This window comes from Aethina tumida, chromosome 5 (genome assembly GCF_024364675.1).
Source record: "Aethina tumida isolate Nest 87 chromosome 5, icAetTumi1.1, whole genome shotgun sequence".
In the NCBI taxonomy this organism is placed as follows: Eukaryota; Metazoa; Arthropoda; class Insecta; order Coleoptera; family Nitidulidae; genus Aethina; species Aethina tumida.
The window spans coordinates 23329969-23348004 of record NC_065439.1 but is presented as its reverse complement, the minus strand read 5'-3'; the positions used below and the strand labels follow the sequence as shown (position 1 = coordinate 23348004).

General features: G+C 30.7%; 2 protein-coding genes across 2 annotated transcripts; one reads left to right on the top strand and one right to left on the bottom strand.

The window, feature by feature from the left end:
* Positions 1-531: 531 nt before the first annotated feature.
* LOC109594482 (N-acetyl-D-glucosamine kinase) lies at positions 532-6471 on the top strand. The gene is made up of 4 exons (XM_020009704.2): positions 532-739; positions 3064-3247; positions 3930-4182; positions 5629-6471. The coding sequence occupies exons 1-4, from the start codon at positions 708-710 to the stop codon at positions 6195-6197; spliced, it is 1038 nt and encodes a 345-aa protein (XP_019865263.1). The 5' UTR covers positions 532-707; the 3' UTR covers positions 6198-6471.
* A 416-nt stretch (positions 6472-6887) lies between these two features.
* On the bottom strand, positions 6888-16934 carry LOC109594476 (large neutral amino acids transporter small subunit 1). The gene is made up of 8 exons (XM_049967859.1): positions 16516-16934; positions 12376-12622; positions 9679-9804; positions 9157-9250; positions 8415-8459; positions 7892-8216; positions 7477-7551; positions 6888-7425 (listed from the first exon to the last, which is right to left on the bottom strand). The coding sequence occupies exons 1-8, from the start codon at positions 16705-16707 to the stop codon at positions 7105-7107; spliced, it is 1425 nt and encodes a 474-aa protein (XP_049823816.1). The 5' UTR covers positions 16708-16934; the 3' UTR covers positions 6888-7104.
* Between the last annotated feature and the right edge of the window lie 1102 nt (positions 16935-18036).

Below are 18036 nucleotides of genomic sequence, written 5' to 3'. Positions count from 1 at the left end.
AGTTGTGATAAAATTCGCATCAATAGAATAGTTTCAAGAGAATTTAAATTATAAAATTAATCAACTTCATCTATTAAACAATTTTGGAGTATAAAATATCTTATCGACATTTTATGATTAATTTGTTAGACATAACACTTAAGTTATAGATACAAATTCCAAGTAATGTATGGAATGTATAAAATTGGACTAGCTCATCAAAGAACAGTGAATGTCAGTTAATTACAAACGAACATTATAACTAGTTCGAAGCAGCAAGCTCGAAACAACATCGCTTCAATTTACATCACTCATTCCATAAAATTGAGAATACAATCAAATTGCGATTTTTGTTGTGTTATAAATCATCCACACGTTGCCTCTACACGCAACTCAGAATTGGAGCGTCAATTGACTCAAATTGGCCTCTCGAATACGGGCGAGTTAATCCAATCACACCAGTGGACACGTGTTGTCAAACCGTTGGTTGTCCATAGTTATTTTGGAGCAGCGTATCCATCGATCAGATGTTTTAGAGGAGCGTCGTCGAGCCGACGGTGCAGTCGGACGGCTCCGCCTGCGTCAAAATCGAGCCCCCAACCTGGTGCAAGCCCAGAACGGACTTGGAAGCCAGTTCATCTGACAGTTCAGATTGTACGGTTGTTGCGGTCGCACTGATCCGTTCGTCGTTTACACGGAACGTGTTATGAATTAAATCGGACGCAAAGATGCAAAGTATCATTGTAGGCGGCATTGAAGGGTAAATATCCAACTTTTTTATTCTACTTCTTCCAGTTTTTGAACATGGGGGCCTGGATATGATAAATTGGAAGGAAAGTACAGAGTAGACTGTGCGAAGTATTTTGTTTATATACATTTAAATGTGGTGCGAAACCTGACATTTTGCTGATTACTAAATCCATTGGTAAAATCTTGACATACTTGGTCCAGTATTTCGTAACTTTCGGAATTTCGGGTTTGCTTGTTATGAAATTTATTGAATGCCAATAAGATGGTTTTGGTTTCTTGATTAAATTTATTCATGTTGCCGCTCACCTATTGCGTCTGACAGTTTTTGACACTGGAATTGTCGCGGAACATTTTGGAATGGAATTTTCTTTGAACAGTGTTGTAACAACTCCATGAAGTACCGGAAGCGTATGATAGACTATCAGTCGAATTATTTAATATTTATACATATTTAAATTAATGTTAATTTTATTTTTTTATTTTTTTTTTTGTTAACAAAATTATAAATTTGAAAAATTGATTTTAAAACAACTCTATCAGTATCGAATGTACTTCATTGCAGATATTTTAAATAGCTAAATTATGTAATTGTTTTTTAATGTCTTAAAGAAGTGCATCCGTAATCCATTAAATTTAAATTATATTTACATTTTACCACCTAATTTTAAAATATTGAAAAGAGTGGTACTACTTTACACTACTAATTGTTGATTTATCATTAATACATCAGTAAATTAACACGTTTTCATCCAAACAGGCGAAATATTTACAAAGTCAAGGTTAATATCAATGAATGTGTGTAATAAACTCTTCCAACTCTATCAGTACCGAAAGGACTTCATAGTTGATATTTTAAATAACCATTTTTAATATCTTAAAGAAGTGCATTTCATTCCATTAAATTTAAATTTTCCTTATATATTACTTCATAATTTTAAATATTTAAAAATGTGGTACTACTTTACATTAATAGTTGTTGGCATATCATTAATACAATACTAAATTAACACATTGTCATTCAAACAGGCGAAATATTCAATAATATCAATGAATGTGTGCAATGAACCTTTCCAACAATATCAGTACCAAAAGTACTTTATAATACATATTTTAAATGACTAAAATAAATTATTGTTTTTTAATGTCTTAAAGAAGTGCATCCTTAATCCATTAAATTAAAATTATCCTTATATATTACTATCAAATTTTAAAATATTTAAAAGTGTGGTACCATTTTATATAATAATTGATGGCATATCACTAATAGAATACTGAAGTAACGCGTTTTCATTCAAACAGCCAAAATATTTTCTAAATCATGGATAATATCGATGAATGTGAGCAATAACTGTTTCCAGCTCTATCAGTACCGAAAGTACTTCATAGCAAATATTTTAAATAATTAAAGTAAGTTTGTTTTTATTTCTCTGGCCTGGTAACAACGTTATAAATTTTAAGTACTTCCTTAATCCCTTACTTTTAAATTATATTTATATATTACGGTCTAATTTTATAAGAATTAAAAATGTGTTACTATTTTACATCAATAATTGTTGTCATATCATTATTACAATAGTAAGTTTTCATCCAAACAGGCGAATATTTACTAAGTCAAGGTTATCTATAGAAATGAATGTGTGTAATGAATATTATTATATTGTTGATAGGATGGTACCGTACTCATTTCTATGTAAATTTGTTAAGAACGCTGAGGTTTGTTTATAATAATAAAAATATTTTTGTTTTTATAATTTTTGATTACTCTAAATCAACTAATTTTTTAAGCAATTTCAATGTTGCTGGATAAAATTTTTTATTTCAATCCTTGATACTCATGTATAATATGAAATTTTACTATTTGTATAAAAAATATTGCCTACAACTATAATCTAATGCCAATAGTTATTACCACACCTTCGAAGATTTATGGTAAAAAACATTAGCTGACCGTTTTGAAATATACTTGTAAGGTCTTATTAAAGGAAATTGTCCAATAAAATCTTAATAATTTTCTCACATCAATGTTCAGCCGAGACAATTGAAAAATTGAGGAAAATTATCACCCACATTGTTTATCAGCAATGCAATCTGCATATTCAACCATCAATAATGCATTCAAAACTGTCTTAAAAAATTCTAATGTGAAAGATAAGCTGGTTAATGGTTTCACAGACCTTGATATTGATTCGACCACTTACGAAGGGAAAGTGTTTTAGAAATCTTGATAAGACGTCACAATTTCGTTGCCAAAACAGATAAACGATACTCACATCACAATCGAGTAAAATTTGTACTTGCAAATTTATTCAAGAATGTATTGTTGTCGAATTACAGAGGTGCCACCCATTCCAATGCCGTTTTGCTAAACGAATCCGGAGCGATCATCGCCAAATCGGTGGGACCCGGCACAAATCACCATCTGATAGGGATGGAGGAGTGCAGGAGACGGATAGATGATATGATTAACGAAGCAAAGACGAAAGCCGGCCTTTCGTTGGACACACCAATAGATGCTTTGGTAGGTTAAACAAAAGGTAAATTTGTTTTATTGTTTTAATAAAAAAACTACGGTTAAGGATAACGGATTACAATACCCTATCTTATCTAATCCGCTTGTATAATTGTTTATTGAATTCTTGACGCTTATTAAATTCGTGGAAGGCACGGCAATTATTAATTTATTATGTGCATAACTAAAACCACTTTGGTGGTTTTCTTACTTTTGTTTAGGAAAATTCCTTAGTGTTGTTTATACTGGGTCTTATCATTTCCTTACTATTTATACGCATTGTATTTTTTATTAGAGTAATTATGTCCATATGCTTTTTTTACGCTTGAGGCGTATTTATCTTGTTGTTGGTCTACTAAATATTTATTAATTGCACAAATTGAGATAAGTAGTGAACTCTTCAATGAATCTGTGTCAGTGTATCTGGCCGTCATATTTTCTGATCTACGTAATTATCCAGTGGTACTAATTTTTATCCAAATGTCCCCGAATCTTGTTTTTCCTTTTATTGATTGATGTGTATGAGTATAATTAATATTCTGTCTTGACAACATAGTAAACATTACGACAACAATGTATATTTCCAAAAAAAATTACATGTACACAAACATTAACACGTTTTACAAGTACCGTACTTTATTAAAGTAAGTTATTGTCGGTATTTGACAAATATTTACTCTCCTTGTTACAGGGTTTAAGTTTAAGTGGTTGTGAACAAGAGGAGTCCAATAACATAATAGTTGAGGGTTTGAGATGCCGGTACCCGAATCTAAGCAAAAAGTATGTGATAGCCAGTGATACAGATGGATCGGTGGCAGCCGTTTCGAACAAGGGGGGTGTGGTGTGTATAGCCGGTACCGGATCCAATACACTGCTCATCAACCCCGATGGTACCAAAGTGCAGTGCGGTGGATGGGGCTACTTACTCGGCGACGAAGGAAGCGGTAAGAAGTTCAATGTGACTTTCTTTTGTGTTCCATCAATTGATAACAAGTTTGAGTCGGTTATGGTGTGTTTAATTTTGACCGGTCGTACCCTGTCGCATGTGGGAACTTCTAAATTTAGACGTCACGTGATCCATTAATTTAATCGACTGAAATACAAAACGTATCAATAGTTCGTGACAAGAAGTTTAATCAAACCAAATACGCACTTGCTGCTGTTGAGCCAATTAACATTTGTCCTATTAATAGTACAATTGTACATTTGGGAATGTTGCACTTGGTGACCTACCATATTATCTCACATTTATTTGTTTTTATATGTACAATTTACATTTTTCAATTTATTTTTCTTAATTCTCCTATGTTTCAATAAAATTACTTAAAGTATCTGAGATAAAATTTACGAGACGTTTTGTGATAAGATCAATTATATCAACAATGTAGTACAGTTTTAACTGATTGTATTGGCAATTTTTAATTACACATTTTTTGATAATCCTGAAATAAATATTTAATTTAATTGTTGTGTTAATTATTAACCTAACTCATTTTTGTTTTATTGGAGCCTTAAAAATAGAGGTCAAAATCTACACAAAGAAGTCAGATAATCAAATTTAGATGTAACTCCTGTAATTCTAAAAATATACTCCCTTTTATCAAATCTACAGTGGTTTTTGAAGTGGATAATTTTTGAATTTTCTAGATTAAATAAATGTAAAAATATTTTCATTATGTTATATTTTGACGAGTAATATTATTTGAATGTGCAGCTATAGATGGTCAGTATTTTAAAATTATTTTACTTTGGACATTTTTCATTCGGTTCACTCTTAACTTATTTGTTGCTTAGCACCGTTAAATGGCTTAAAGAAGACTTTCTTCTAGATATGCAATTTGAGAAATGACAAACTGAATCGACAAATAGCCTAAATATATAATGTCTTTTAAAGTATAAGAAGTCGTACTCCCCACGTCAGACAATTGAACACATCTTCAAAGACAAATTTATATTCAAAACCACCAATCTAAAATTTTATTTATTTTTATTTTATTTATTCGTTCACTAATTTTGAGTATTCCAAGAAGGGTAGAAAGGAAATACACAAAAGAAAAATGTATATATGCATTGTAAAAATTGAATGACGTTTCTATTCGACAAATAATGTGTTATGTGGGCGACGGTGTGAAACAAACATCGGACGATTTGTTTGCGAAAAACACTTTATCTTCCCATAATAAACTCGCGGGAAACTCTATTAAAATTCACATGTCAGCACATATTCAGATAATCAATTACACATAAAAATCTGCCCTTGTGTTTGCGCGAATCGGAATTTATTAATCCTGATAAGTGAAGTACGCAATCGAATTTTTCCGCGGTTCAATAACTCATTACACACATGTCAATTTATGTGTTTTCCGATTAAACATTTATTTGAATTTCAGCGTGGAAAATCGTCCAGAGAGCCATCAAATACTGCTTCGACGATCTCGACAACTTCGCAAAGAGCCCCCATCCAATCGACCGGACATGGAGGGAAATCCAGGAGTATTTTAAGATAAAAACGCAGGCGGATCTCCTGGGCACGTTCTACGGATCGTTCGACAAGGCGTTCATCTCCAAGTTGTGCAAGCAACTTTCCGAAGTGGCCAACGAAGGCGACAGTTTAGCCAGGCACATTTTCGAAGAGGCAGGCACGGATTTGGCTAAGAGTATTTCCTCCGTAATATGCAAAGCATCGCCGGAATTGACCGAGAAGGAGGACGGTATCCAGATAAACTGCGTAGGATCGGTTTGGTTAAGTTGGAGGCTGCTCAAGAAAGGGTTCATCGAATACCTCAACACGAACTCCGACGTGCAAAAGTTGTCGTTGATTAAGCTGACGACGTCTTCTTCGGTTGGTGCAGCACTGATGGCTTCGGACAAACTGGACATACCGGTTGCGAGGGACTATTCTAAGAACTATGAAGTGTTTTTCAAATACACCAAAGGAATGAGTTTAAATTGTAGCTAGGATTTTAAAAAATTGACGTTATTTCTGTCTACTTAGAGTTTATCGATGGGTTTAATCGATGATTGTGCATTCTATCTACTCAATATATTATTTATTGTACAATTTAATAGGTAATGTTTGTAAGACATCATGTAGATGTTACGTTCCTATATATACATATTATATATTTTTTGTAATATGTAGTTCATTTGAGAACATTATTGTTATGACATGATATAAGAAAGTATATATAAAAATTGATATTTTTATAAGAAATATATTTTAATATTTTTAATGTGTGTCATTTTTTGATGTCAAATATTTCAACATTTTAAAGTATGAAAAGATGTTTTAACTTACTATCTACCTGATCTGTTTTCGCGTTATGCGTGATAAATAAATTATGCTCACATAAATATTTAAAGTTTGTTTTGGCAGAGTTAAGTATAGAAATTTATGAAAACAAACTAATGCCAGGGAGAGCATTTATTATAATATTTATTTATACTTTTGCTATTATGTTTCAATGAAATAAGATAGGTTAATTCTTGAGGAATAATAATAATATAACGTAAAAATAGTTTATAACTAAAGCTTTTGAAACGTTATGTATGTAGAAGTAATACTTAAATCACACTTTTCTTTTCAAGAAGGATTAAGATTTTTACCCCATTTTAAGAAATATAGAATTGTTGACAATGAAATGAAAAATAATATTTCGTAACATGTTTATTTCTACATGAGGTACTTTTTTATGCTTACAAACAATTATTGTCGATGTAGGCGACCAAGTTCTTAAGCTTATTGTAAAAGAAAACTAGCCTGCCTGTACACATTTAACTCTAAAATTGATCTTTGGCTTAAATTTAACTTTTTACACTAATTTTCTTTACAATAGGCAGTGAAGATTAGAGCCCATACGATATGTCTATAACTTCGCAGCCTTCGACTTGCCAACCACAACCAGGAGCTTTTGCAGGAACATCGTCGTATTGTTGATGCCTCTTTGGAACCAAAGGGGTTTGTTCTTCCAGTGGATGAAAACGAAATAAACCGGCACCGATGACAGAATCATTAGACAACCAGTTCCAGTTTCGTAAGGACTGGCCACCATTGGAACCACCGTCACGAATATGGTGCACAGCAAATACAGGATGGGCCAGAACAAGCTAACTTTTATGGGCCGTTCCAGGTCCGGTTGTTTCCATCTAAGCCAAGGCAAACACAGCACTGCCACTCCAATGCTCAGCTAAAATTATGTCGTTAAAGTTTGGGTAAATCATTGTTTGGAAAGTCTTACCCATGTGGCAAATCCTACGTAGTTAATTAGAGCTTCGATGTCTGACACTGTCAGGTACAACATCGATAACAATGCCTAAAAGTTTATTTTCATTAGTTTCTTACTACAAAACCACAAATAAGACGGTAAAATGTTGCATTTTAAAGAGAATCAATAAAAGCTTGGAACATAAATCTAAAGGTGTTGATCTTTGACCCTTTGGCCCCTTTCCTATAAAAATCGATGTTCTGAATTATAAATTTGTGGGCAGCAACTTGTGTAACAATATGTACACATGTCATCAGTTTTACTTCAATTTGATGGACGCGTTCGAAGGTGTCAAAACAAAATTAATGATGTTTAATCCCTCGACAGCACTTCTATTTATAAACAGTTCGATATTTTCGCACGATATTAAACCAGAACTGTCATTTACCATTGTTAATACTGAAGGTGCTGGCGTCATTCTTTGGGACTGGATCATGGTCAATAGCTCGGGCATTTGACCGTTGCAGGCGCCCGAGTAGAATAACCTGGAGGAGGTGAGGAGGATTCCATTGACTGCTCCAAAGGTGGACATGGCAACGAACACTGGTATGGTCCAGGCAAATGGTCCGAACAATTGGTTGGCGAATGTGACCGCCACAGCTTTGGATCCCAAGATTTCGATGGGTGCTAAGGTCGTGTAGAAGGCAACGTTGGTCAACACGTAGACTATTGTAACTAGTGTACATGATATTGCTATGGCTAAAGGCAGATTCCTAAAAAATGTGTTTTATTTGTTAATTATCATTAACTTATTAATTAAACAATTAATTAATATATACTTGGGAACGAGAGAATCTTTTGTTGTCTCAACCTTTATGGTTGGTTAAATTATGGAAATTTTCTAGTAATTAATCTTAGTGTTATTAATTTAATGTTACAGTAACGTAAAATCAAAAAACATGTTTACACACCTGACTGGATCTTTCAGTTCTTCGATGATAAAATTCAAGTAATTCCTGCAAAGAATATAAATACATATTACTGTCAAATTTGAAAAAATTAATATCATTGAGATGATACTTAAATTATTCTTATAAATTTAGCGCGTTAGATGAATACAAAACATAAATTGCACTGTAAATTTATAATTAAGATAATTTATAGTACAATTTCAATTTACAGTGATGAAACATTTAAATGTTTTAAGCTTATAAAATAGGATAAACAACTCACTTGATCCGGCGAAATCACAAAAAATATACGGAAATAATTAAACATATCAGTCCAGATAGTGATGGAAGGAGTGTCAAGAGATGTGGTGAAGATCTAATACGATTTTCTAGACTAGTAGCTTCTATTATGGGATACTAAAACTCGTTTATTGATAATTCTGCACATTTATTACTAAATAATGTGAAATAAAGTTTTAGTGATTCCATAAAAATATTTACTGTGCTTTTAAGTGTTTTCTCTGTAAATTTATGGCATTATCCAGATAAATTCTTTAAGATTTATTTATTATCATCTTATTTTAATGTGCCCAAAGCTCATAGTTGAAAGCTTGAAGTGTACTAGCAAGAAAACCTAATCTATCAAGTGAGAAGAAGGGAAAAAATGAAAGTCAGATAAAACTTAAAGAAAACTGAAAGTAACAAACATTACGTAAATTTTTTGTGTATTCACCGGTATCTCGTGGTCGCGTTGCTCTCTCACCAGCCATTGTAGGCGAACAGGCCGGAATAGAATGATAAAGCCAGAGATGTGACTTCGCTCTTTGTGTTGATGAATGAAAAGTGCTCCGTGTGACCTGCAATAAGTGCAAATCTGTCGCAAAAGGGTTCCATTTTCTTAGTTACCACGTTTTTCCGCATTCGTTCCACACATTATCACTCACACACATCCATTCCGTTTATATTTATTGATTCCTCTACTTGTTTAACTCACAATTGCACGAGCGATTTCCATTTGAATGTGACTCAATAAAAGGAAATGCGATCGATGCAAATCCTTATACGAAATAAAATCCAATTTATAACGAACGAACAAATTGATTCGTTCAAATAAACGTACGTGCGAATGACAGCTTTCGATATTCAATCAATTAGAGTAGAAGAATCAAAGCACTAATTTGAAAACACATATGAGAGGTTGGAAATGGATACAAATTAAATTTTACGGCATAAAGCTTTTCGTATCATTGCCAACCTCGATACGATATTGTCAAGTTTCGTTTACCAAGGGCCAGTTGGTAACCTCCGGCAGCAATAATGATAAACAATGCCAGGAGTTTGGCGTACGTGAAGATGTCTTGGACCCAAGTCGCCCACTTCACGTCGTAGGAATTTATGAATGTTAAAACACCTGAAACAAAAAACTATTTTGTAACGAGAAATTTGGGTCACTAAATTTTAGCTGGCTGATGTTAATTACATGCTGTTTTATCATGGCATTCTTGTCGGTGATCTTAAAGGAACTATTTTAATAAGGATCTTGGCGTAATACAACTCTATAATTGTCCGAAATTATACGTTGTTATCCAGTGTAATTTTATTAAATTTTGTTCGCAAGTCAAGAATTTTTTTAATAAGTATGCATTCATTTAAATATGAATGATTAGATATTACGTTCACGTAAGTAACACAAACAAAAATCAACCAAAAGTGTATGATAAAAGAGTTACAATTTGTTGGTTCAGCTTACCAACTTTCAATTTGGAGGTTACATTACCTTTCTGTTTTGTTTTATCTTGTTCTCCAATGAGAAGGTCTAAAAGTAATTATCCCCCTTAGCCTTTTGAATACAATAATTTTTATAACTTAAACAGACAGATGATTAATTGAGTAAATTTGCCGTGTTTGCTAAAGACACATATTACAAAAAGATGCAGTTAGTTCTAGTAAGTTGGGTTTTACCACAAAATTACCTGATCATTTTCTAAGAATTTTATTTGCACCAACGTTTCAACAACGCTCCCAGTACCAATAAGTTAGGTTGAAGTCAACATGACAATTTGCCACTAAAATTTTTGATCTATTACAAAAATACAGTGGGGGTACTTCAATTAATTGTTGATTTCATCAGAAAACATTGAAAATCTGTTATGAAGGCGACTTTAAAATTAACGTAAGTTGTTTTATGCAATGTATTCTCAAGAATAATGATTACAATCAATTAAAATGCAATTTAACAGTACCATTAAAACAACTGCAGATTTTAAAGTGGATCGATGCGTCGCCTAAGATCATTCACTTTCACAAATATTTCTCTAACAATTTAATTAGTTAATAAGCACGTTTCGTTTCATGTCGACAATATAACTACTATTTTATTGTTATTTAACTATATAATTTGAGTGCAAGACGCCCAGATAAAAATATCACAGACCAGGTCAGACACTCTGATTGGTGTAAATGCTTTTGATAAGGGGGAAAACGTTATATTTTTAGATTTTCATTACATATAATTATTGAGAAAAATAGATAAATTGCAGTATACTATTTTAAGCCTCATAATGGATGGAACAAGGGAAAACCATTATCACTAATGGAAAATTCATATTTGTGTAAAATTTATTAGCATCAAGTCAAATTTAATTTCTGTCGTTTTCATTGAAATTAGTGGGCGGCAAATCCGTCAACAATGGAATTGATATTATCAGATATTTTTAGGTCACTAATATAAAAAATATACATAGATGGCTGGATTATAATCCATTAGCGGAAAACTGGAAAAAATATCCATTAAAAGACATATATTTAATGAAGCTATTCTTATCAATTCTCAAATCCTAAATTAGAACTGCGCTGATTTCCCAAAGGACTAATTAGTTCTTAGCTTAGCAGTCTGTTAAATCCTATTGCCTCTTAGAATGCGGCGAATCGTAAATGCCCAATCAATTGTTCTGCGACCATTTCATTCTTAGATTAGGATGTACTCAAGGAAAAACTAATTTGCCTCCACACGACAGATTACCATTGAAAGTTGCAGCTCTTGTTAAATCTTTCCGAGAACGAATTACATTAATTATATATCTGATATACAAGATGTGTAATGTTTAAAGAAGTTCAGTTCGGAACAAAATAAGCAGAAAAGTCTTAATAAATAGATTTTGTGGTATTTATTCATTAATTCATAGAGGTTGTTTATAGGAGTTAAATCAGGCTTGCTGGCCATAGTACCGCTCCATTTCTTTCTATTCATCTATTGTACATTTAAATATCTCGATTGTTCTATTTAATGACAATCCAAAGATGAGTTTGAGCATTATTTACTGTCTTTGATCAAAAATAACACCATCCAAAAGTTTGTCTTCTGCAGCTTTAGGTAAGTAGTATCCGAAGGTTTGGTAAAACAAAAGGAAATCTCTTGACAACAATTCCTATCCAAATGTTATGCCTGATGTACAGATTCTATTACAGCACAGGGATTTTCATTGGCCCAAATATCTGTATCGTGAAAATTATCAAAAAAGTATTTTAGAACAAAAACGGAGTTCTTGAGGCTAATACTGATTGTGTATGATATGGATAATGCAGCCATTCGTGGAGTGTTTTTCAAATGGGAGAAGAACTAATTTCTATCCCGGCTTTTTTTCTTGGAACATTCGTTTCAGGATTATGGTCTACCCTTTCTAAAATTTATTCTGCTATTCTATGAGTAGATACTTGGTCTTATATAACACTGATTTGGGAATGTACCCCTGTTACGCAGACTTTGATGAATTCTTCCAAAGACATGATGTGAAGGAAGGTGGCAACATGGATAAACTTCTCCATAAAGACTTAGATGACAATTTCGTTAATACCTGTCCAATCTCTAGAGTTGCTCATTATTTTCTTTAGAAAGACTTTCCTGCTAATATTGACACATTTTGTTACTTCTTTATATATTTTGTATTAGTTTTTCAGCTTCATATTACTTCAGTATACTTACAAATACACCAGACCGCCAGTAGTCTTGCAGCATTATCGGGAGCGTCGCATTCGGGGAAGAAGGGCTTCATAACATACTGGCTGAAGGTGAGTGCCACTATGGCTTGGGAACAGGGTCTCACTATCATGCACTCGATCCAGAGACGGATGAAGGCCACGAACGGGCCGAAAGTCTCCATTATGTAAGCGTAATCGGCGCCGCTCTTTCTGATCATGGTTCCCAGTTCAGCGTAGCAGTACGCACCAACCTGCACGATGATGAAAAAAAAAAATTGAAATGAGATATACCGTTGTTAATTGTAAAAAGTGTTAATTTCACGCGTAGGAAACGTAATAATGTTTTTACCGAAACCGCATTGCGGCCTTGGAAAAGACAATCATTGGGAATGTTCAATAATTTTTATTGAACGACAGGTTCGACGATAAAATTTAAATGATTCGGGGGATGTTTCGTGTGGCATCCTGACCTATATCTCGTTCACATAAATAAACTGTCGTCTGCACTCTCTATTTCCCCCTACAAAGGAATGCTTGAGATTTAATTAAAGTTCCTAGGGTGTAATTTTTGTTCTCCATTTACATCCGCTGCCATTTACCGCTTGGTATTGAAGTACAAAGGCATTTTTAAAAGGTCAAACGGACAATGCTTAAAGAATCATGTCCCCTTTAAACAATTTCTTTAAAAAAATGTCACATTTTGGAAACACCTTGAAAAAGTAAACAATTACTTCAACTGGTAGTAACGAACACAGCATGAATTTAAATAATAATCCAATATCAAAGTGTTTGCTTCAAAACTTTTGAATAACTTTTGTACGTTCAGCTGACTCCTTTCACGTGACTACATAAAGGGTTTCTTTCAAGCGGATTTCTATGACATACAAGAGTAGACGCTCCTCATTATAAAAGAATTTAACGTTTAGAATTTATGTATTTCTTTTATTCGAATGCAAATATGTGGATTAGGCGTATTAAGTATAGAAACCACAAAAGGCATTTACAAGAAAAATCTGAAGAACCAATCACGTCCAATTAAGTTTTGATGCAATATTACGTCGGTTACATCATAAATAATTGAATTATTAAACAATAACCTTGATTTTTAGCCAATTCTAAAACGTGTACGATCAAATGAATTGTCAACGTTACATGCGTTTTGTAAAAACAAATAAAACACCAAATGTCATATTAAAATAAATAAATTTTGAACTGAATATGGGAGCATAAAAGTTTGCATGTGAATTTTCAGTCGGGATGATGCAATAGGGCACATGTTTTCAGCAAGTGCGGACGTTTCGACACCAGTTGCACGAAACAATCGTTACTGCAGGGGTAAATCCATACCCTGCAAATGGGGGAAATACAATGCGAGTGGAAACCGACTGGGTTGTTCTGACTCATTTGGTGGGGGATTAAAGTTCGCCACTAACAAGAGTTTTGCATTTATATGGTTTACAAAAGTGTCTTTGTAAAGAATTTAGTTTAACAAAGAATGTTTATGTTAAAATGTTTTTTTTTTTTTTAATTGGCAAATCAATAGCAATTATGTAGATTTACTTGAACTGTTGTTAAAATTTTAATGATGGCAAATTTGTTTTGATTCACTTCATGCGTAGTACTTTAAATTAACGCCACTGTTTTCCTGAGATATGTTATGTAATTTTGCGTTTATGGCATAATTCACTTTAAAATTGTTGTCTATATCATTCATATGATTTGAAAATTATGTCTTTAATACCAAATTCCAATTGGATTTTTAATTTTAAATTTAAAATTAAATATTGATATGACAAGGACAGTAGTAAAATTTTATTTTTTAAAATAATTAACTTATTTTGCTACTTGTATAAAAAATTAAAAAAATAGTTTAAATATTTTTTTCAATAATAATTTAAATTTAATAATATTCAATATATTCATATATTATTTGTTAAGTTTATTATATAATTAATAATAAACTAGACTGTGTAAAATAATTCTATATTTCCAAATATATGTTAAATAAACTATCATTGGAAAGTAAAGAATATCAGTTTATTATTATTTAGAGATTACATAATTTAACTATAATTATTTTTTCTGGAAGTCAAAACTCAATATAAATGTTTACAAATATTATCAATTTAGGCAAGTTTAGTTTTTAAATTTTTAAAGATAATATTTTAAGTTTTACGTCATTTACTTTACTTAATGCTTTAATTATTAAAGTCAAATATTAAATGTATTTTTTGTTTTAAAATTAAACATTTCCTGATTTTAATATACTAAGATTAGTGTAGCTATATTTATTTACAATTAAAATTTAAAACAAATTAAATTTAAAGCCTTTTAAAATAGTTATTTTAAAACATTTAATTTAAAATATTTAAAAAAAATCTGAGGAAATTTTAATTTAAAATGACTACTAATATTCATATATTATTTGTCAATTAATAATATATTAACGCAAATGTAACGTTTAATTTAAATAATTATATTTCATAATGTATGTATTTTAAGTAGGCTATCAGAATATCAGTTTTATTATTGTTAAGAGATTATACAATTTAATAACATTTTTCTGGAAGGCAAGGGTTCATTTACTTATATTGTACAATATCACAATTAATGTTTATAATAAAATCTATTTATGCTTATCGTTTTTTAAGCAACTTTTTATTTTTTTTAAATCATTTACGTCATTTAATTTAATTGATATAAAATATTTAAATTAATTTAGTTTTAAAAACATCAAATTTTATTTAATAATATTAACACTTTTTATTATAATGTTATTCTAGATTAAGATAATAAAATATGTATTAACTTATTTGTTAAATATATTTCGTAAAATATTAATTAATATGTTAAATAAATATTTAATGACAAAATATTTAATTATTATTAAAAATCTATATTTTTCTAAAATCTTCAATTATTTTTTTATCTAGTTTAATAAATTTAAATTAATTAATTAATTTAATATTTTAAGAAATTAATTTGTTCGTTAAAGAAATGTTTAAGGATAAACTTTAGTTAAATAAAATATTGAAATGGGATTAAAAATCCACATTTTTGAGTTTTCAAGTAAATCCTGGTAAATCAAGAATAAAAATAAACATCACAAAACTCAACATTTTTTAAATAACATTATTTTTATTATAATGTATATTTAAATACCTATTTGTTAAAGACATTCTGGAAAATATTGATTACTGTTTTAAGAAATTAATTTTTTCGTTAAACAAATGTTTAATGATAAACTTTAGTCAGATAAATTATTAAAATGGGGTTAAAAATCTACATTTTTCAATTTTCAAGTAAATTTTGTTAAATCCAGAATAAAAAAAAAATCACAAAACATCAACATTTTTTAAATAATTTTAATTTTATTATAATATATATTTAAATGTATTTTAGATTAAGATAATAAATATATATATTAACCTATTTGTTAAAAACATTTTGAAAAATATTTATTAATATTTTAAGAAATTAATGTTTCCGTTAAACAAATATTTAATTATGTATGTTTAAATGTACATTAAGTTAAAAATATATATTAACCTACTTGAAAGATATTAATTTTGAAAAATATTAATTTCTCTGTTAAACTAATATTTTATGATAAACTTAAAATAAATAAATTATTGTTGAAAATATACTTTTTAAATTTTTATTAAAATTTTTTATTATATGTAATCTGGAAAAAAATCTTATGGGGTACGAGGATATATTTTATAAATGCATCAGACTATAACAATTATTTTAGGTCCTAATTTTGTTAAATGAGAATTAATAATTTTTTTGAGTTTTAATAAAAAAAGTAAATAAATACTAATGTTAAAAGAATAAATTGTTATCAGAAAAACTACACTAATGTAAGTGTAATATCAACTAATTAAGTCAAAGGTCAGTTAGTCTAAATCATTTCGCAATAATTATAATTTATTAATTAGTCCCGAAAATATCATAATAAGCAGTTTTACTCAGACAATTTAGTTTGTACATATTAATATTAAATGAGGTGAGTATCAAGAACTTCCAGCCCATCAAAATCGCACCATTTATAAAGGTTAAAGGTCAACTTAACATTTTCCCCCGTCAGCAAAAATTAAATTGAACGTAAAACAATAAAAAAAATTCAACCGACTGTACTAACCATGGAAAAAATTCCGGAAACAGTCCACACGATGAGACTGACGTTGACGCTTCCGGTGTGCTTGAGCACGCCGGACGGCGATACGAAGATGCCGGAGCCGATGATGCTGCCGACGATGACGGTCACCCCGTTGATGAGCGTCATCTTCGGCTTGAGGGTGATCTCGTCCTCCTTCTTGGGCTCGTCCTCCATGGCGGCGGCGGGTGGTCGGTGGCTGGCTGGCTGGCTGGTCTTAGGCGAGCACGTTGTCTGACTGAACGCGGTCTGACGGCGGCGGTTCGCCTTCGCCCCGTGTGTCCTCCGCGGCAAAGATTCGGCGCGGACAGGACGACGCGTACTCGCGGGATGCTGCGGATCAATAAGCCGGACCCGTTCGCTCTTCGCGCCCTACACGGTCACGTGGTGGATGACAGGGGTTGGGGTTTCATTCATTGTGGGGCGGCATCTGTCTCGACCGTGCCACCCTTACGCCAGGTTTCACGGCCAGACGGGTTGTTATCCTTTCGACGATTTTCGGCGGCACCGAATTAAAAGAATGCGCCGCGTTTTATTTGCCAATCGCAACAGTATTTCAAAAGTAGCACGTAAATATTTGATTTGTAGATTAAATATGAGGTAAACACACACAAAATTTATGTTTAATTGACAGGAAATTGCGGATTTACTATCAATTTAGTGAGTAGCGTACGATATAGAGATTGAAAACAATTTTACTTCGCATTTACCAATTACACAAAGTTATTCAATGTACATAATATTTTTATTGGTAGTAAAATCTCTTATTAAGTGATCTTGACTAAAGTTATAAAAATAACATAACAATAAAAATTTATTATCAATAATAATTAATAATATTGAAATACCTCAGATAATTATTTTTTTTTATTTAAATAAACAAAATAAAACATAAGAATTATATAAAAAATATATTATACATGAAAATATATTTATTTATGAATAGGTATAGTAAATTATAGTTAATAATTAAGTTTAATAATTTAATGAAATTGACGATACATTGAAAATTTTAAATTAAATTAAAAATTGTGTTTTCGTCTCATTAAGTGAAAAATTAAAACAAATATTTAAGGTATAATAAGTATTATAAAAAATAGTAATTAAAAAATTAAAAAATATATATTTAACATATAATAAGTTTTACATAAAAAATAAACTTATTATTTTTTTATTAAATTTAAATACAAAAATTAAAAAAATATTTATTAGATGTATTATATAAAAAAATATAAAAAATTAAAATATATAATAACTTTTATATTATATAAAAAATAAGAGAAAAAAAATAATCCGATTTTTTTATTGTCAGGAAAGGTGTTGAGATAAATAATAATAAATAATAATAATTGAATTAAAAACAAAATTGTTTTATTTTTGTTTCATTAAATTTAAAATTATAAATAATAAAATTACCAACAATTGATGATGATAAATTAAAAATTATAATGAATTATTAATTAGAGATAATAAAAAATATTTAATATACCATAAATATTTAAATTT

Bases quoted from the DNA above. Each gene is read 5' to 3' on its own strand.
- LOC109594476 (XM_049967859.1), bottom strand. From the start codon at position 16,707: ATGGAGGACGAGCCCAAGAAGGAGGACGAGATCACCCTCAAGCCGAAG. The intron at 9,805-12,375 runs GTAAGTATACTG...TTTTTGTTTCAG, and splicing joins ACTGGCGGTCTGGTGTATTT to GTGTTTTAACATTCATAAAT. The intron at 8,217-8,414 runs GTGTGTAAACAT...CACATTTTTTAG, and splicing joins GAACTGAAAGATCCAGTCAG to GAATCTGCCTTTAGCCATAG.
- LOC109594482 (XM_020009704.2), top strand. From the start codon at position 708: ATGCAAAGTATCATTGTAGGCGGCATTGAAGG. The intron at 740-3,063 runs GTAAATATCCAA...GTCGAATTACAG, and splicing joins ATTGTAGGCGGCATTGAAGG to AGGTGCCACCCATTCCAATG. The intron at 4,183-5,628 runs GTAAGAAGTTCA...TTTGAATTTCAG, and splicing joins ACTCGGCGACGAAGGAAGCG to CGTGGAAAATCGTCCAGAGA.